The sequence below is a fragment of the Myotis yumanensis genome, unplaced genomic scaffold, assembly GCF_028538775.1.
Source record: "Myotis yumanensis isolate MYYU_CA2020_CCGP unplaced genomic scaffold, mMyoYum1.0.hap1 SCAF_8, whole genome shotgun sequence".
NCBI lineage: Eukaryota > Metazoa > Chordata > Mammalia > Chiroptera > Vespertilionidae > Myotis > Myotis yumanensis.
Window position 1 is genome coordinate 31,329,123 of NW_027223759.1, and position 20,350 is coordinate 31,349,472.

General features: G+C 50.1%; 2 protein-coding genes across 6 annotated transcripts in view; both read left to right on the plus strand.

Annotated features, from left to right (window-relative positions):
- The first annotated feature begins 1,835 nt into the window (after nucleotides 1-1,835).
- CHRNG (cholinergic receptor nicotinic gamma subunit) lies at nucleotides 1,836-7,498 on the plus strand. Its single transcript, XM_070423357.1, has 12 exons — nucleotides 1,836-1,890; nucleotides 2,085-2,224; nucleotides 2,414-2,458; nucleotides 2,634-2,743; nucleotides 3,294-3,449; nucleotides 4,530-4,627; nucleotides 4,919-5,119; nucleotides 5,307-5,421; nucleotides 5,617-5,731; nucleotides 6,448-6,664; nucleotides 6,882-7,015; nucleotides 7,325-7,498. The coding sequence occupies exons 1-12, from the start codon at nucleotides 1,836-1,838 to the stop codon at nucleotides 7,496-7,498; spliced, it is 1,560 nt and encodes a 519-aa protein (XP_070279458.1).
- A 1,825-nt stretch (nucleotides 7,499-9,323) lies between these two features.
- The window catches only part of EIF4E2 (eukaryotic translation initiation factor 4E family member 2), a 38,725-nt gene continuing 27,698 nt past the window's right edge, over nucleotides 9,324-20,350 (plus strand). For 3 of the 5 annotated variants that reach the window (XM_070422404.1, XM_070422405.1, XM_070422403.1), the window contains exons 1-3: nucleotides 9,324-9,410; nucleotides 15,381-15,495; nucleotides 17,454-17,588. In XM_070422404.1, coding sequence (XP_070278505.1) covers nucleotides 9,391-9,410; nucleotides 15,381-15,495; nucleotides 17,454-17,588 — 270 coding nt within the window. In that variant the 5' untranslated portion in view covers nucleotides 9,324-9,390. The remainder of the gene's footprint in view (nucleotides 9,411-15,380; nucleotides 15,496-17,453; nucleotides 17,589-20,350) is intronic. The other 2 variants (XM_070422408.1, XM_070422407.1) reach the window with 1 other exon arrangement.

The window sequence follows — 20,350 nt, forward strand, 5'->3', positions numbered from 1 at the left end:
ATCTTTGGCAAAGTGTGGTTTTAGAGGGAAGAGCTATTGCTCTGCAAAATGGGTGAGGCAATTGAGTCTGGGGGCACCAGAGGGCAGAGTGGGAAGAGGGGGCATTGGTTTTGTAAACTCCAGAGAAAGTAGTCCTAGGTGCATAGGGAGATCAAAGCTTGGGGTGGGGGTGCTGTCAAGGAAAATCACGTGTGGGGCCCAGAGCAAGACTGAATGCAAGGAGGGCAGCCGAGCCACCCACATAACACAGAACAAGCAGATGTCCAGGGAGGCAGCTGCTACCACTACCGCCTCCCCTCCTCCAAGTCCTTGTGAGGGCAGGAGGAGCTGTGGCCCTGCTACAGGGGCTGGGATCTGAGCCAACCTCTCACTTGGATCGCCAAGGACAGGGCATGTCACATGACTTCCGGTTTACTGACACACATTGAAAAGCCACAGACAGCCCTACCTGGTTTGGCTCAGTGGATAGAGCGTCGGCCCCCGGACTGAAGGGTCCTGGGTTCAGTTCCAGTCAAGGGCGCATGCCTGGGTTGTGGGCTCAATCCCCAGAATGGGGCGTGCAGGAGGCAGCCAATCGATGGTTCTCTCATCATTGATGTTTCTATCTCTCCCTCTCCCTTACTCTCTGAAACCAGTAAAAAAATATTTTTTAAAAAAGAAAAGCCACAGACATCATTCATTTGTGGGGTGGGGACATGTTCTCAAATGGTGCTTTCCTCCAGACCTCAGAGGCATCTGCCACCCTGCCTCCTAAGATACTGAAGGGTGGGTGGCATGAACGGGAAACTGAATTTTCTGCCTTGCCCATGAACAGGGACACGCTGACCTGTCTGCTTGGAATAGATGGTCAGAAGACAGGTGGCCTGAGCCTGTGTCACAGCCATTGGCTTCCAGATCAGCTTCGCCCCACCCTTCCCGTGACCACAAACCATGAAGTGGATGGAGCTTCTTTTCTAGCCCTTCTAGGTTCCCTCATCCGACTCTCAGGGGGCCACAACTTCTTGTCCCATGGATTGTGAGCTTCTGCGAGCAGCTCCCATGTATCCCCCATGAGTCCCCCAAGCCTAGAGCTGTGCCTACCATAAGTCTACAGGTGATTTAATAAATGCTGAGGAACCCCTATTGAAGGGCTGTACTATTCACAAGAGCCCCAAGTTTCAGATCTTTCTCAGCCCTCCTTCCTACAAAGCTTACCAGGCTGGGACCCATGCCTCAGAGACAGGAAGGATCCTGACCTGACACCCTGATTTGTGTTAAGGTGTCAGAGCCTGGTGTACATCATGCATCTTTCTTGTAGGCGTTGTGCCTTCTGGTGTCTTGGCCCAGTGGAGTGATCCATTAAGATGTCAGGCTGGTGGGAGAGGTTTGGGGTCCTCAGCCATGTCATAGAGAAAGTCAGGTACAAAACATGCCTAACCAAAAGTCTTCACACTTCCCCAAATCCTGACATGCTGGAGGGAGCAGGAGCAGGAACTCTTCCTAAGCACTCTGCCTTTTCTCCCACACCCACGAGGCCCTGGCTGCATCCTCGGCTCCCCCGCTGGACATGAATCTGGGACAACTGAGCCTGAGGGGGGATGGAGGCTGGACCATCTCTGTTGGGACAGACAGGCTCCTCTGTCCCCTCCCCAGCCCAGGTAACCCGAGCCTGGCATTTTGTCCATCCTAGAACAGCTGACAGTGCTGTGGTCAGACAGCTGTGGGGCTGGGCCAGCCTGGCCGGGCTGACTGGGGTGGGAGTGTGGGCTGTTACATGAGACCAGAGTCTGCATCTCTCGGCCTCAGACCTGGGGAGCTGCCATCCCACTCCTGTCCCCTCGGAGAGCTGTGACACCATGCACGGGGGTCAGGGGCAGCTGTTCCTCCTGCCGCTGCTGACTATCTGCCTGGGTGTGGACACAGGGGCTTGGGGCCTGGGGAAGACCGGAGCAGGGGACCAAGGCCTCAGGAGACGGAGGGACTGGAGGGCTATTGGCGCCTGCCCCCAACCCAGCTCTCTGCCTTTCCATATCACGTCCTCTCATGGCCTCCCCCTCTTTCTGCCCCAAAGTTCCTGCGCCCGGGCTTACCACTGTCTGTTTCAGGAGCCCAGGGCCGGAACCAGGAGGAGCGTCTGCTGGCCGACCTGATGCACAGCTACAACCCCCACCTGCGGCCTGCTGAGCGGGATGCGGACGTGGTGAACGTCAGCCTGAAGCTCACCCTCACCAACCTCATCTCCCTGGTGAGCCATGGGCTGTAGGGTGACAGGGAGGAGGGACCAGAGACCTGCCAGGGAGAGGAAGCTGCTAGAACACTCCCATGGAGACTGCCCAAGCGGCTGGGGTCCTTGGGGGACCCAACAATGGCCTGTAGGGACAAGTATCTGGGGAGGACAATTGTTGGGGGCTTATATCTCGGTCTGTACCCCCAGAATGAGCGAGAGGAGGCCCTCACCACCAATGTCTGGATAGAGATGGTAAGAGATCACCTCTCACCCTTTCCTCTCAGGGCCCCCCACTATGGGGCCCCAAGGCCCTCAGAGCTGCCCTCCTCCCTTCCCTGCCTCTTCTGTGCCCACTGGGCTGGGCTCCTGTTCCTGGGGGTGTGGCACAACAGACAGCAGGGCCTGGCAAACCCCCCTCTCCCTGCAGCAGTGGTGCGACTATCGCCTTCGCTGGGACCCGCGGGACTACGAAGGCCTGTGGGTGCTGAGGGTGCCGTCCACCATGGTGTGGCGGCCAGATGTCGTGCTGGAGAACAAGTGAGGAGGGGACGTGGGCTAGGGTTGGGGGACAAAGGACACAAGAACCGGCCTAGCAGGACAAGGGGGGTCTGGGAAGAAAGAGGTGACAGAGGATGCAGACTAGGGGCCTGCAGAGGCACAGACCACTAGACAGAGCAGGTGTGGGGGCCCAGCCCAGCCAGAGCTGCTTGCAGAACTGGCTCCATCACTGCTGGGCCACTCCCTCCCCTCTAACTTGGGGACAAGGACGGCTCCTGTGGAAGCTGTCGAGCGCCAACCAGACGGGAAAAGCGCTGTACTCAATCCTGGCTCTTTGCAGGAGATGAACAGATGTTAGTGGCTACCATGACCACTTCGGAAGAGAGCGGGAGAAGTGGCAGTGATGGGATGGGGGGCCTGGGGAGCCTGGGCGGATGGGGGTGGCAGGGAGGTGCTAGGGAAGGTGGTGGTTCCTGTGGCCAGGTGGGGACCAGGCAGGGCGTGGCCCCCAGGAGGGGTTGGTGTCCCCAGGCAGAGGGATGGCGCCGGGTGCGGGTCTCAGCAGCCCCGTGGCCTGGCCTGCCCACAGCGTGGACGGCGTGTTCGAGGTGGCCCTCTACTGCAACGTGCTCGTGTCGCCTGACGGCTGCGTCTACTGGCTGCCGCCTGCCATCTTCCGCTCCTCCTGCCCCGTCTCTGTCACCTACTTCCCCTTCGACTGGCAGAACTGCTCCCTCATCTTCCAGTGAGGCCATTTATTGGGGCGAGGGGGGGCCTTAGGGAGCTGCCCTAAGAGGGGCCCTGGCCAGGTGGGGGACATGAAGCTTCTGGCCAGGGGTCTGGCTCCATCTCTCTGGGGCTCTGTGCACATTAAGATCCAGACACCTATTTCCCTCCCTGCTAAGCCCCAGGCCCCTCGTTCATCCTCCTTCACTGCCTCAGTTTCCCCTCCTGTGGCCCAAGGGGAGAAATGAATGTCCGGCATGGATGGGTGAGAAGGCATACACATGCTACAACATACATGATGCACACACATGTGCCACCACCTACAAGACCATTACGCCCGACAGCCCAGGGGAGAGGTGGGGCTGCCTCAATTTTCTCATCTGTGCATGCGGGAGGGGGTCTGGGGGACGGTCTCCTATAGTTTAGAGGAGCAGTCTTTCCACAGGAAGACCCTGCAGGGAGACCCTCCTCAGTAAACAGACCAGACAGGGATGGACGGGGTTTTCTCTGTTCTGCCCTTTGGCACCTTCTGCCCAGGAGGCAGTGGAGGAGCAGACCACAGTAAGCCGGGGCCCTTGGACACCAGGCGACCTCACTAAGCCGCAGCCTCCTGTCCCTTCAACTCAGGTTTCTCCAGGGCCCCAAAGAGCCCCAGGGCCCCTCACCTTGTTGCCAGGGTTTTGTGGAGAACTCAGAGATTATTGACTGCACTTTTTCTTTTTTATCCTCACCTCAGGATATGCTTATTGACCTTTAGAGAGAGGGAAGGGAGGGAAGGCGGGAGGGAGGGAGGAAGGGAGGGAGAGAGAGAGGGAAGGCGGGAGGGAGGGAAGCACTGATGTGAGAGAGGACATTGATCGGTTGCCTTCTGTATGTGCCCAGATCAGGGATCGAACTCGCAACCCAGGTATGTGCCCCAATCAGGAATCGAACACACAACTTTTCCATATATGAGATGACGCTCCAACCAACTGAGCCACACCAGCCAGGGCTGGCTGCACTTTGTGAGGCAAAACTGCCCACACATGACTATACCGTGTACCTCACAGCTGGGTCTGTACACACCCAGCTTCACCTTGCCTCCCTCCCTGCCCCCCAGGTCCCAGACCTACAGCACCAATGAGATCAATTTGCAGCTGAGCCAGGAAGATGGTCAGACCATCGAGTGGATTTTCATCGACCCGGAGGCCTTCACAGGTGACTCCACCAGGGCCCCTGCTGGACCTGGCTGTGGGGATGTGGCTGGGCCAGGATCAAGCCCCTCCCATGCAGCTCAAGATGAAAACTAAGCGAACCATAAAATGGGTTTTTAAAGGCCTACAAAGTTCTGATTTTCCTCATGATAATGACTCCCATTTTGGAGGGAGGGGGATTAAGTGTCCGATTTCCCTCACTGTTTCTGTCCCTCAATGGCAATTCTCCGGGCACGGGAGGGCTGCAGAGGTCCGCCCAGCCCATGGCTGTGCCCACCCGGCCTGCCACCCACAGAGAACGGAGAGTGGGCCATCCAGCATCGGCCGGCCAAGATGTTCCTGGATGCTGCGGCCCCGGCAGAGGAGGCGGGCCACCAGAAGGTGGTCTTCTACCTGCTCATCCAGCGCAAGCCCCTCTTCTACGTCATCAACATCATCGCACCCTGTGTACTCATCTCCTCCGTCGCCATCCTCATCTACTTCCTTCCTGCCAAGGGTACCTGGAGCCTTTGGGGGCGGGGGGGGGGGGGGTGCACATTGGCCCGGGCCAGAGGGGACAGCTGGCAGGGCAAAGAGTGGCACCACGACCCAGGACTAGGGCAGTGTGCTCCTTGTGGGGCGGGGGGAGTGCCCCACAGCAGGGAGACAGAGACCTGCTCTGAGAGCCTCTTGGTCACCCCCAGCGGGTGGCCAGAAGTGTACCGTTGCCATCAACGTGCTCCTGGCCCAGACTGTCTTCCTCTTCCTCGTGGCTAAGAAGGTGCCTGAGACCTCCCAGGCAGTGCCACTCATCAGCAAGTAAGGCTGGTCCTCCCGTCTGCCGCCCACCTCCCCCCCCTCCCTTCTTGGGCACGGCCCTCCTGCCACCCTCCCAATGCCAGCCCCTCACCCAAGGGATCTGGGGGAGCAGCCGCTAGGGGTGGGGTTGGCATCTGGGCATGCAGTGCTGAAGGGCCAGCCCCACCTCCTGCCCACCCCACCCCATCCCGGCAGGTACCTGACCTTCCTCCTGGTGGTGACCATCCTCATTGTTGTGAATGCTGTGGTCGTGCTCAACGTGTCCTTGCGGTCCCCCCACACACACTCCATGGCCCGCGGGGTCCGAAAGGCAAGGTCCCTCCCTGCCCCTTCCAGCACTTCCTGCTCCGTCCACTGACATGCACCTTCCTTGGCACCCCTGTCCCTGTGCATGTTCCTCCCGTGCCATATTCAGCAGCAAATCTGGTCTGTGTGTGTTTGGAAGCACGTGCCCAAATGAGTTAATAACAATATAGACTATCGAGTGCTTACCTAGTGGCAGGCATATTACACGTACTGACTTAACCCTGGTAAAACCTCTGTGCAGTGGGTATTAGAATCATCTCCATTTTCCAGATGAGGAAATGAGGCACAGAGAGGTTAAACACTTACCTAAGGTCACACAGGTAGACAGTGGAGGAGACAGGATTCTGACCAGGCAGTCTGGCTCCAGAGCTTATGTGACCTGCAGCCCACCCGCAGCCGTCAGCTGGGGCCCTTGTCACAAATGCAGATTCCCAGGGCCCCTGCCACATCCTGGGCCAGAATAGTAGGGGTGGGGCCCAGGAACCTGTGTTTGGGACAAGTGCCCTGGTGATTCTGATGTGCACAAGAGTGTGGGGGCCCAGCCTCAATGCCCGGGACAGAAGAGCCGAGCTGTATCAGGGCCACGCCACTGCCCCTCATGTGCTGCCTCGCGGCCTCCAGCAGCATGAGCCCTTTGTGCCAACCTGCATTTTCTGCTGCAAAGCCCAGCGTAGCTGCCACGCTAACGCCCAGATCACCCCCCCCCACACACACTTGCAGGTGTTCCTGCAGCTCTTGCCCCAGCTGCTGCAGATGCACGTGCGCCCGCTGGCCACAGCGGCGGTGCAGGATGCCCAGCCCAGGCTCCAGAATGGCTCCTCCTCAGGGTGGTCAACTTCAGGTGGGGAGGAGGCGGCTCTCTGCCTGCCTCGCAGTGAACTCCTCTTCCGGCAGCAGCGGCGCAATGGGCTGGTGAGGGCGGCGCTGGAGAAACTAGGTGAGGCAGAGGATGTGACTCTGGGCACAGTCCTCCCCATGGACTCCAGCCATGGGAGGCTGCCTGCTGGCCAAAGCACCAGGCACTGCAGATGCGTGCTGGGCGAGTGTACGGGTGGGGGAGGGAGGGGCTGGGGTCGCTAAGGAGAGGCCACCTTCTCTGCCTGTTTTCCCTCCATCCTACTCACAAACCTGACCCTCTCATCTCATCTCATCAGAGAAAGGCCCGGAGCCAGGGCAGAGCCAGGTGTTGTGTGGCAGCCTGAAGCAGGCTGCCCCAGCCATCCAGGCCTGTGTGGAAGCCTGCAATTTCATTGCCCGGGCCCAACACCAGCGGAATCACTTTGACAGTGTAAGCCAGTCTGGGAGTGGGAGGTTGCTGTGAGTACCTGGTGAGGGGCTGGGACCTGACATGGGGGCAGGATGAATGGGGGTGACCATGGTAGGGCAATGGGATGGAAAAAGTAGAGTTGGGGTTGGGGAGGAGGGGGGACATCAGGGCGAGGGGACCATGGAAGAAGCCAGGTGGAAACTTGGAAGTAGGTTAGAAGGGCCCAAGGAAATGGAGAATGGAGGCCTGCTGGAAGGCCAAGGACGGTTCAGGATCCAGAGCAGGCTTTGTGCCCCCGCTGGTCATCCCACACTCTGCCTCCACCCTCAGGGGAACGAGGAGTGGTTCTTAGTGGGCCGTGTGCTGGACCGTGTCTGCTTCCTGGCCATGCTCTCCCTCTTTGTCTGTGGCACTGCCGGCATCTTCCTCGTGGCGCACTACAACCGGGTGCCCGCCCTGCCATTCCCTGGAGACCCTCACCCCTACCTGCCCTCGCCTGACTGAGTCAACCAATTGCTGTTAACCATTCAGAGAATTACCAGTTGTGTCCTTCTGCTAAGGTCATGGAAGCATCCTTCAGGGCCGTGGAAGCCAAACAGCCCTGAGAAAAGCTGGAGAAATAAAGAGACAGAGCTGGAGTCTTGGAGTGGTTGAGGATGGGCTGTGGGCTGGGTGTGCTGTGGGGGGTCAGTGGCAAAGCATTATCAACTCTCAGAATGTTTGAAGTCCTAACGACTCCATTTTGCATGATACCTCCAACTAAGTAAGGTCCTATCTCTCCAAGCCTGGGCCTCCCTTTCTTTTGATGAGTTCCCTACAAGCTCTTGAAAGAGGGAAGTCAAGAGAAATGTGAAGAATGGCAGCCAATGATCTCTCAAAAGATAACAGCTCACCCCAGCTGCCATCTCCTTCCCCTGCCTTACTGCACCCAGTACTCATCTGCACCAGTGATTTTTCTATTCATATGCATTTTTTTTTGCCATTGATCACAACATATTTCATGAGTTTTATTATCTTTTCCCATTGTTAAGAGCTCCTCACAGCATCATGGAAAAGCAAGTCACTATATCCCTAATGTTTCAGATGGGCAAATTGGAGCCGAGTAAGAGTGGCTTCCCAGAACACTGGTTGCTTTATGGTTTGGAGTCCAGCATTCCCAACTCTGACCCAATCTTAGACACTCTGAGAAAGATCCCACAGCCTGGAAAACAGACCCCTCCCCCCTTCTCTTCTCAAAGGCCAGGGAAGTTGCGCTGGTCCCGAAAAAATGGTTAAGGAAGAGCTAGGGAGGGAGGCTGGGAGGTAACAGGGAATTGCTGGGCTCTGCCTTCAGGGAGGAGACCCTGACCAGCCTCCCTTGACCCCACTTAGGAAACAAGAGGACTAGCTGACACCTTCCTGGGAGAGGCAAGGCCACGCTTTGAGAGTACAGATGGAGCGTGAGTTCTGCTGGTGATAAGAGGGTAAACTTAAGCAAGTCATTTGTGCTGCCTGAGCCTCTGTTGCCTCCTCTCTAACTGTGGGCTCAGGTATCAGTTTAGGATCATTACAGGATCAAAGGTGCGGGTGAAGGTGATTAAAAAATGTGTAAGTGCCACATAAAGCCCTGACAGTGCAACATTGTTGGGGGAGGGAAGAGGATCCCGGAAATAACCCCCTCTCCCAACTACAGGGTTGCTGGCTTTGGGGCTCAATCACCAGCAGGTTCGTTTCCTTTACTCCAGTGTGTGCGTGTGTGCACCCGCTGTGTTTGGAGCAGAGACTAAATCCCGGAGGCAATTTGATGATGGTGGAACCAGCTCCGGTCTCTCTAAGGCTTGCTAGACTCGTCACCTGGGATGAGTCTCCCAACTTCACTGACAGCTCCAGGGCTTCAGGGGCGGAGGTGAGCTCCGTAGCTCCTGGCCCCAGTAAGCAATGACTAACAATAGCTGCCACTTATTTAGGGTCACGTTGCCTAGCGCCTGAATTGATTATCCTGTTCAATCCACACGGCAACCTGAAGAGGCGGGTACTATAGCATCGCCGGTAACAAAGAGGGAAAAGGGGAGGTTGAGTGCGGGATCGCTCAGCCCGCGCCGTCGCGCTGCGGCGCGATCTCCCTCCCGGAGCCTCGGGAGGGGTCAGTGCGCGCCGCCTTGGGCGGGGAGCGATTCCTCGGAGCCACGGGGCCGGAGGCCGCCAGGGACCCGTCAGACCTCCGCAGCCGGTAGCGTCCCCGAGCCCGAGCACGTCCGCGCAGCCGCCCTGGGCTGGCGTGCCGGGATATCCGCCCCCCACCCGGCCCGCGAGCCTACGTTCCGCGGCTCCCCGCGCAACCGGAAGTGGCCGGGCCCTAGGCGGAGGGACCGGGCGGAGCGGAAGTCACTCCGTGAGGCAGTGGCGACAGCGAGAGGATGAACAACAAGTTCGACGCGTGAGTGGCGTGCGGCCGCCTCCCGGGGCCCCTTCCCCCAACCGTTCCCCGCACCCGTCCCCGCTGCGCCTGGCGGCGGCGCCCACTCCACAGCGCCGGGCTCCCTCCCGGGCGCGGGCTGCGGGCTGGAGCCCGCCCAGGCGGCCGGCGGGAAGGCGGGGTGCAAGGGTTCCGGGGACCCCAAGGCAGTCCGGACCGGGGGCGAGGCGCTGGGGACGGGAGAGGGGTGGTTGTGCCGCCCGGAAGGAGGTTTTCGGACGCCGCGCCCGGCCGGTGCGGGTTGCCAGCGGCGTGGAGGGGTAGGGGTGCTTCCTCAGCCGGCCGCTCTGAGTTTCCGAATCCAGCTTTCCTCCTCTGGCCTGGGCAGGTCGCCTCTCCGGAGTCGGCTTCTCCTCTGCACAGTGGGAAGGTCACAGCCCGTGCCTAGAGTTGTGCAGATGCGGTGGGGTAACGTGGCTGCTGCGCTCGGCACCGTGGCTGCTCAGTTAAACGGAGTTCCCGTCGCCTTCCTGGGACTCCTTCCTGCTTCCTTTCTCCTCCCCCTCCTTTCCCCTCCCCACACTCTCAGTTTCTTGCCCTTCGGGTATATTTGCCCCGGCCCCTTCCGGACTTCTGTTTGTACCCTATCGGATCCCTAGTTCCAGCCACAAACTGGAGATGCAGAAAGGAAATGCAAAGTAATTTTCCATATTTCCCGGCAGCGATGGTACCTTTAGGGAGATTATGTTCTTAGCTCTCCTTTAAGTAGTCTAGTGAATCCGATGCTCTTCCGAAGACCTAGATTTCCAGTCCCAGACCCACCAGTTACCAGTTACTTTGACAGCAGGAAAGTTTCCCAGTCTCTGAGCCAGGGTTACCCGAGCCACTTCAGTGCCCTGCTGCCGCACAGGGGTGTTAGAAGGGTCAAATCAGATTCAGCTTTGCTTAAGGGTGTTTTGTAAATTGCTACATGGTGATGTATACATGCAAAGTGAAATTACTATTAGTTTAGATTGTGACCTGCAGCTGCTGATGGGGAGTTGTTTTCCCCCCCAGTACAATGAGTGCTGATGTTCATATTCAGAGGTCATGGATTCCAGCACTCCAGACAGCTCCTCAAAAACATTTCTTGGTTGTGGGGAGAGGACTCATTTTATAAAATACTAGAGGCCCCATGCACGAAATTCATGGGGGGGGGGGTGGGGGGAGAAGGGTCCCTTAGCCCAGGCCCTCTCGCAGTCCCGGAGCCCTAGTGGGGGGGGGGGGGGGCGGGGGGGGAATGTCCGACGCCACAGAGGCGGGAAGGGCTCCGCAGAAGTCCAGCAGAGCCTGGCTTCTGGCTGAGCTGTGATCCCCCTGTGGGAGCGCACTGACCACCAGGGGGCAGCTCCTGTGTTGAGGGTTTGACCCGTGGTGGTCAGTGCGCATCATAGTGACTGGTTGTTCCACCGTTTGGTCCATTGGCATATTAGCCTTTTATTATATAGGGTATTATATTGGATTTTTATTGATTTCAGAGAGGAAGAGAGGGAGAAACATCAATGACAAGAGAGAATCACTGATTGACTGCCTCCTGCACGATCAGGGATCAAGCCTGCAACCTGGGCAGATACCCTGACCAGGAATCTGGTTCATAGGTCGATGCTCAACCACTGAGTCACCGTGGCCAGGCAGGAGAGGACTCTTCTAGTAGTCTTTGGCAGAGCACTTCTGCAGCCAGTTGCTTAGCTGTATCCATCCCTATATTAACCCCTTCTCCATCATAAACCCTGCCACCCCTACTGCCAGATCTAAGACCTGCCTCAGTGGAGCTGTCTGCCAGTCCTGTACCCCTTCCTCCACTGAATTGAACAAATCAAAAGTTTATCCTTAGATACTTTAAGGATCATTTGGCATGGTCCTACCCATTGGAGGTCTGCAGTAAGTTAATTAAAGAATGTTAATAATGGCTTCTCAGGGCAGCTTGCTAGATACTTTTCATATATTATTTCTACTAACAACCCTGCAAAGGGGATCTTGTTACCTCCTTCTACAGATAAAGAAAATGAGGTGCTTTGAGGTTAAGTAACTTGCCCACAACAACAGGAAGGGCCATATGATGGCTTTCAAACCCAGATTTCTTTAACCTTGGTTCAAGCACCTCTTGACAAAAATTAACCTGGGTCATTTTTAATTTGTTCTAATTATTAACTATTCCTTACACTGACCCAGAATATTTTAACGTCTGTCTTCTAGCTACGAAGGAAAAAAACAAAGCTTTCTTTTATTTGAAATTAGCGATTGAAAACAGCACTCCTACCCCTAGTTTTGCTTTAGTTGTTTTTTTTTTACAAAAATTACAGTTTTTAGACCTTACATACTTGGCTTCTGCACTCTTCACCAGCGGTTCTTAAGGACTTGGTTCAATTTGCCAGAATCCTAAGAATCCAGTGCCTGGAGTTGAGTACTAGAGTCTAATCTGATGGGCTCAGATTAGTGAAGAATTGGAGCCTCCTTTACTGTGTGGGCTCCACTTCTAGGAAAGTAATCGAAGACTATAATTGTCCCCCCCACCCCCCACACACACATCTATCAAGTCATTAGCTACCATTGCCATTGATCCAGTTCATATGCAAAACCCTAAGATGCTTTCACTGTACTGCAGTCCCAACTGTGATAACTTGGTTTTCAGATCTAGATGCCAAACTTGATTTTGTCCCTCAGTCTTTGTTAGCTTTTGGCCCATTCTTATTTATTGTCTGAACTACTTATTTGGCATCCGTTGTATTCTGACTTGTATTGTTTTGATTTTAGAAATCCATTCACTGATCATGTTTCTTTTCTGATGCTATACATATAAAAATTAATTAGACCTGTACATATAAAAATGAATTAGACCAAGTCCTTACCCACAAGGAATCTGTCTAGTCAGAAAGTATGAGGACATATCTGAGCAAGAGCTTGGTGAGCTATTTAGATGCAACTCAGTCTGGACAGCTTCAGAAATACTAATTGCCCACCTGAGTCTAGGGAGCACTGATTTTTCAGTTTGGATTATATTTTGGCTTAAATATAGCTTCACACTAGGAAGAGTAACCTCTGGAAGATAGGATGCAAATAACTTGCGTTAAGTGTAGGTTAGCTCCACCCTCAAGAGATAACTACACAGGATGAAGGTCCAATAGGGTTTCCAATGACTGTCTTAGAAGGGAGTCAGAAAGTATGGTTCAGGGATCACAGTAGTGTTGTTTTATCTCGACATAATTATTTTGTTGTTATTTTTCTGTTTTCTAGTAGTGATTAGCAGCAAAACTGCTACAAAGAAAGGAACTTACATGCTTTGCTTGGAATAGCAAAATGAGAGATGCTGGGTGACTGTGTCCCTCTTTAACCAAGACTTAAGGCACGGGAACCCAGAGGATAGGGAATCCAGAGGATAGCATGGAGGTTTGGAAACTGAGAAGGGAGGGAAATGGTTTGAGTCCCTGGAGTCTGCCCTAAGGAAGAGAGTTAGGAACTGTCTTGGGCCTAAACAATAGAAAAACCCATGTTCTTAACCATGGCAAAAAAACTGGCCATGACAATATAGCTGGGACAAGTACGAACAGTTATTAGGGGAAATCCAGAAGAGGGGTGCCTAGGCTCAGCCTCTGGAGAGATTAGGAAAGATTTCAAAGAAAAAGTGGTCCTCTTAGTCCTGAGGGACAGTGTAGGTAGGGGAAGAGGGTTCTCTAAGAAGAGACCACATAGTGAGCATAATGGGGGTGAGGTCAGGGAACTGCAAATAGGTTGATCACTACTACAGTGAAGGGAGTTTGGGACCAGGCAGGAGATGATATTGGCACATGTAGGTAGAGGAGGGTCCTTTGTACCATGCTGAGGTCTGAGTATGCGTGTGTGTCCTCAGTGAGGTCCTTGGAGACAGAAACTCTTTAGTGTCTGATACCAACAATAGGTGCTCAGTAAATGTTGTGGGACTTGTGTGCTATACAGGCTCCTTTCGGAAAGGAAACCAAACCAACTCAAATTTCATAAGGGGAAGGGTATCATAGCACAGACAATGGTTTCCCAGAAGTCCAGGAAGGCCAAACGAAGCCAGTGGAATGATAGCATTACAATTAAAGCCAATCTCTACTCTCTCTGCTCCTCTGCTCCATTCCCTTTTCCCAACTGGCTTTCTCTGCCTTTGCTCATTGTCTTTTTTTGTATGGCTTTTCTTGTGTGGGACCTATAAGCCTGCCCCAGCTCTGACTCTGTGACCGTTCATCTTTTATATGAAAAGCTGAGAAAGGAATCTGCTCATAATTTTGAGCAAGGCCCTGAGGCATAGGTTATTGGCCAGGCTAGACTGCCCTTTGGTCAGGTGCCCTTCATAGTCATGTCTTGTCCAGGATGGGGATAGGGACATTTATGGTACAGTGCATGGCCACCTGAGTATATTCTACAACTAGGGCTGTGAACTGGGCAAAGCAGGGACCCCAACACATGGCTAGCTCATGAATTCTAACATTTAATGAATGCTTTTTATGTGCTCTAGGCAGTGAAGATTCATGGGCAGAAATAAAAGGGGTGCTTTACAAAAGGTTTTTGTGTCTGTGTAGGGTAATATCTGAGTTATAATTTGAGCATTTCCAGTACCTTTCGTGAGAGTTACCTAATTCCATTTGACTAGATAGTCATTAGGGACAGAAAGGTGAATTCAGAGAAGATTCATGATAAGTAAGTGGTCCAGCTCTAGACTAAACAGCATTCTAATTATCTTTGTGAACTCATTTTCTGTTTATTTTTTTCTCTGAATCCAGTGAACATTAGCTGGACCTGAAAGCGTTAGGGTAGTTTCACTGCTCTTAAAACGGCAGCTCCTAAAGTATATTTAATCATACTTATAGGCATGAAGTCATTGATTTCTTCTTTTAGTCATTTTTTTTTTCATTTATCATTTATTCAGCATCTTCCTTCCCTTGGTGCTGGATATTCAAAGATTAATAAGACACTGTTCTAAGGGATCCCTCCATCTAGTAGGAAAAACAGATGTGGGATGAATGGCACTTTAGGCTGAGGGGGAGTATTGCAAAGAGCACAGATGTGGGACTATAGATGCTTTGGGGGGCGGTGCTAGCAGGCAGGAGTCAGATTCTAAAGGGTCTTGCATTTCATTGTACTTTATCCTTCAGGGTGGGCAGCAAAGGGCAAGGGATAGTTGAGTGTTTTAAGCATGGAAATTAAATGGACTGTTTGCATTTAGAAAGATCATGCTGGTGGCTATGTGGAGGATGGATAGAGGGAGGATATAATTTGTGTTGGGAAACCATTTAGGAATTTATTGTAATAATTGAGATGATAAGAAGAGGGCCTGGACTAAAGCAGTAGCAGTTGGGAAGGATAGGAGAGATGGTCAGAAGAAGAAGAATAGGTAGATACGTTTTTTGTTTGTTTTTGTTTTGTTAATCCTCACCTGAGGATATTTTTTCCATTGATTTTTTTAAGAGAGAGGGGGAGAAACACATCGATTGGTTGCCTCCCGCATGCATCTCCCAGGAGGCCAGGGAACCGAGCCTTCAACACAAGGTATTGAACCCTTGACACTTCAGTCTGAGGTCCGATGCTCCAAACACGAAGCTAAACGGGCTTAGACAGGATAGGTAAATTTTAAAACTTCATTCGAAATGCCAAAGCAGTTACTTAATCCAGAAACTCTTCTGATTATTGACTCTTTATTTTTGGTCAAGAAAACAGTTCCTTAAACTGTTTACCTCTTGCTTCTTTGTGCAGCCTGTTATGAAACTGGAAAATGATGCTTTCTGGAATTCACACATTAGCTAATGGGCACTTCATTTTTGTTTAATCTTCCTAATTGACATTCTACATTTCCTTGCCCTTCTCTCATCTCATTGCTGGTATTTTGAGTGACTTTGGGCTTTTTCCATGGTAGTTCATTTGACCTGGTGGCTTTGTTAGGTAAGCAAGAATCAGTTCAGTCATGGGATAATATTTTTTTGCCTTTCTACTTAGATTGAAAGATGATGACAGTGGTGACCATGATCAGAATGAAGAAAACAGCACACAGAAAGATGGTGAGAAGGAAAAAATGGAACGGGACAAAAGTCAGAGCAGCAGCAAGAGGAAGGTGAGTTGGGACTAGAAACTTGGTTATCTCATGGAATCTGTTTATCTGGAAGATACCAGGTTAACAATTGTACACTATTTTGTAATACCTGATTTTGTTCTTAAGAAAGAATTATTGAGCTGAAACCGGTTTGGCTCAGTGGATAGAGCGTCGGCCTGCAAACTGAAAGGTCCCAGGTTCGGTTCCGGTCAAGGGCATGTACCTGGGTTGCGGGCACATCCCCGGTAGGAGATGTGCAAGAGGCAGCTGATCGATGTTTCTAACTCTCTCTCTCTCTCCCTTCCTCTCTGTATAAAATCAATAAAATATATTTTTTTTAAAAAAAGAAAGAATTATTGAATCATTGGAGTTCATTTTGGGACTCAGAACTGTTCCCTTACCACAGGACCTTGAGAGAGAGGGGGAGAGACACATCGATTGGTTGCCTCCTGCACACATCTGCCAGGAGGCCAGGGAATCGAGCCTTCAACACAAGGTATTAAACCCTTGACCCTTCAGTCCGAGGTCCGATGCTCCAAACACGAAGCAAAACGGGCTTAGACAGGACAGGTTCCCTTACCACAGGGCCTTTACCACAGGACTGTTCGCTTACCACAGGGCCTTGCTTTTCAGCATTCTGCTAGCCTGAGGTAGGGGAGAATAACCCTGCCGTTAACAAGGCATTATTTGCTTCATAATCTGCTGCTGAGTATTTAAAATCCTGTACATCCCTTGAAATTTTAGACTCTTTAGTCAGTAATAGTCTAAACTAAAATGACTTGGAAAAGAGAAAATTTAGAGAATAGAAATAGATGGATCATCTTCTTTTTTGAAAAGCGATCATTAATTGCTTTATTCTGCAATATTGAGTACCCTCCAAATACAAGCATTTCAGGACTAAGAGGACACAAAGGTCAATGAAACTATGGATCAAGGAGCTAACATTTAATAGTGGTGATAATAATAGTAGCTGACATTTATTGAGTACTTTTTAAAATATGTTTTTATTGATTTCAGACAGAGGGAAGGGAGAGGAAGAGAGATGGAAACATCAGTGAGAGAATCATTGATCGGCTGCCTCCTGGATTCTGGTTTCTGGTTTCCTTAGTCAGCTGACACACTGGGAATCAAGCCCGAAACCCGGGCATGTGTCCTGACTGGGACTCGAACCCTGATCTTGGTTCATAGGTTGACGCTCAACTACTGAGCCACGCTGGCCGGGCTATTGAGTACTTATGTGTCAAGCACTGTGTTAAGCACTTTACATCTATTAAATTATTTTATCCTCTCAACAACCATATGAGATGATGATTACCCATTTTTCAGCTTAGTAGCTGAGGCACAAATAGGTTAAACAACTTGTCCTAGGTCACTAGCCAATAAGTGATAGTGTCATAGAGGAAGTGGTGCTGGACCTGGGAATATGTAGAGATAATACACAAACATAAATACTTATGAAGTAGAAAGTTAAAAAAGCTATAAGAACATAGGTAAAATGTTACAGGAATTTAGAATCCATTAACTACTATAGAAATTTATTGTGTAAGCAGAATCTTGAGCACATTGCAGGTAATTGAGCATGTCTCTTTTTTTAAATTTTTAAAAAAATATATTTATTGAGTTCAGACAGGAATGGAGAGAGAGAGAGAGATAGAAACATCAATGATGAGAAAGAATCATCAATTGGCTGCCTCCTGGCAAGGCTCATTTATCTGGTGCTTGACTCTGTGGGCTGGGGCAATTCTGCACGTCCCCCACTGGGGACCAAGCCCACAACCTAGGCATATACCCTGACTGGGAATCAAACCCATGATCCTTCAGTCCCCAGGCTGACACTCTAGCCACTGAGCCAAACCAGCTAGGGTGAGCATGTATCCTTTTTAAATTGGGGAGGTAGTAAGGGGTAATGCTATAAAATGTTTTCTCAGTCTCAGAGCATGTGATAAATGGCCAAGGACTAACACACCTTTAATATACAGGCTGTTGTCCCGGGACCAGCAGAGCATCCCTTGCAGTACAACTACACTTTCTGGTACTCCAGGAGAACCCCCGGCCGACCCACCAGCTCACAGAGCTATGAACAGAATATCAAACAGATTGGCACCTTTGCTTCTGTGAGTACTTAGTGAGCCTCAGTAGTAAATTCATGCCTGTATTTGTATCATCATGTTTATTTATCCTCCTGGTAACCTCTAGGATTCTGGTTTCCTCAGTCAGCTGACCTGAGTCTCTGAGGTCAGATTTGTTCATTCTTAGGTTTCTCATTAGATATCCATAGGTAATTAGTGTGTAATTGTGGAATTGATCAGAAAGGGACAATACAAAAATACAGGTTTGTTTAAGTAGATATTTAGTGAGTCCTTACTATGTGCAAAGTGTCCAGGGGTGGGTGGAGATATAATTTTTTAAAAATTTATTTTAGAGAGGAAGGGAGAGGAGGAGAGACACATCAATTGGCTGCCTCCTGTACACACCCTCACTAGGAATCGAACCCAAGACCCTTTGGTGCATGGGAGAATGCTCCAACCAACTGAGCCATGCCAGCCAGGGCGAAAATTTTATAGTACATGGTATCTATTCTCATGAAGCTTGATGGTTAAATCAAGAGTAAAGTTCAAAAGTTTCCTTTGTATTTAAGAACCTTTCATTAGGGTTTTGGATCTGTTTGTGATTATGTATAAAATAGCATATTTTTCCTGTCTTCAGAAAGAAAAGGAAGTCTCTAATAATTGTTTTTGTGGATGTTGTCAGAACAGGGAGCCCAGGCACTGTCTTATCACCCTCATAGGTAGCTAGGTTTGTGTTCCCTAAGAAGCTGTCTTGTTCAACACAGATTATGTTCTTCCTATGTGCTATACATTCCATCTCTGGGCACAATCAAATGCAGGGTTTGTTATTTTCTTGAAATTATTGGGGTATCTGCCCTGTTTAAAATGCAGACACTGGAAAAGGAAACTTTAATAGGCAGTAAATGTTACAGTAAAGTAATAAGGAGGAAAGACACAGTAATAGCCACTTTATGTAACTTCCTTTGATCCTTATGATAGCCTTTTGAGGTCAGTGATGTTATCCGTATTTTACAAATGAGAAAAGTGAAACTTGGGTTAAGTATCTGATCTAAAGTCAAGTCAGTTGTAATTTACTTGACTAAGTGGAGGAACCAGTGTTGAAACTCAGGTTTGGCAGGTCATAAAAGCCCCATTCCAAAGCCCATATTCTTTCACCTTTCCAATATACCAGAATGCATGACATGAGGCTCCAGTTTTTTAAATGTTTGCGTCGTACTAGACAAGCTACATTTATTGATCCATTTATTATTGATCAGATATACTACACATATAACTGGTAATCAGGTTATCCCATTACTATACTGAATTGATATATGCTCCCTTAACACTGGTAAATTTAGGCTCTTTTGAAATACTAAAAATAGCTTGTGCACTGGTGCATATTTAGTTCAAGAAATGTTTGTTGAATGAATTCAAGGGATTAGTAGGGTTCTAAAATGAATTAATTCCTTTGCCATTAGGGAAATAAGACATAGCTAGGAATTCTAATACAGAGAGACAGAAGTGCTGTTGGGAAGCACAAGGAGGGTCCACTTACACTGTTTTTTCAAATGACCCGGGCAGCTCAAACCCATGTTGTTCAGGGGTCCTAATTGTAGTCCTATCATTTCTGAACCTATCACAAAAGTTTTATTACCTGCTATATGGGAATGGAATAACCTTACAGGTAAAATAGCAGCCTTTATTTATGAACATCTGGTTGAGCATTTGGAGGATCAAAGAAGACACTGAACTGGGGAGTAAGTTTTCATTCAGGATTCTGTTCAGTTATTTTGTAGTAGTTATAAATATATGTAGCACTTTTGTTTCCCTCTTAAAGAAAGCATATGTGGAGTTTTCCAACTTGTGAAAGGAGGGTTTTGTTTCCTCTTTTGGCATATATGTTAAGTTGAATAGAGTTGGTCATGAGTATCATCTGGGGTTCATGCTTCTTCAGTACTCACTGGATGTGTGACAGTGTTTGAAGTCAGCTGTATCGTGAAGAAAAGCTTCACGATATTAAATCCTCACAGAGAAATAATTGCATTGTGAAATCTTTTATTAAATCCAAAGCAGTATTTCCCATTTGTCTTTAATCCTAGTATTTAACTAGTAAAAGTTCTTGAAATCAGGTGACTAAGAAGGCAGTGTTTTAAAATGGGAAGAGCATTGGACTTGGGAGTGGCAAGGCTCATTTATCTGGTGCTTTACTTTGTGGGCTGGGGCAAGTTCTGAAGCCATTTTCTCAACTATAAAATGAGTAAAGTAAGGTAGTTCTGAGGTCTTTTCTGCACCTCATATTCTGAGTCTGAACACTTCTTTTATTTTTTTGTTTCTTTTTTTTTTTTAATTGATTTTTTACAGAGAGGAAGGGAGAGGGATAGAGAGTTAGAAATATTGATGGGAGAGAAACATCGATCAGCTGCCTCCTGCACACCCCCTACTGGGGATGTGCCCACAACCAAGGTACATGCCCTTGACCAGAATCGAACCTGGGACCCTTCAGTCCACAGGCCGACGCTCTATCCACTGAGCCAAACCGGTTAGGGCTATTTTTTTGTTTCAATGAAGAGTTTCAGAAATCAAAATTGCCTAAAGAGAAGGAAAAACATCTTTTAAAGTTTAATACTATTTCTTGAGCTGTCTACTTCATCTCTCATGGTTTAGATATAAGATTGTGACTGTAGATTGTAAAGAACCAAGATGGCGGCATAAGGTATACACCTGTACGTGCTGCCTCCCACAACCACACCAAAACTACAACTAAAAGACAAAGCGGCTATCATCCAGAACCCCGGGAAAGCTGGCTGAGTGGAAGTTCTACAACT

Coding starts and splice junctions, on each gene's coding strand:
- CHRNG (XM_070423357.1), top strand. CDS start 1,836: ATGCACGGGGGTCAGGGGCAGCTGTTCCTCCTGCCGCTGCTGACTATC. Junction 3,450..4,529: donor AACTGCTCCCTCATCTTCCA/GTGAGGCCATTT, acceptor CCTGCCCCCCAG/GTCCCAGACCTACAGCACCA. Junction 5,732..6,447: donor TGGCCCGCGGGGTCCGAAAG/GCAAGGTCCCTC, acceptor ACACACTTGCAG/GTGTTCCTGCAGCTCTTGCC.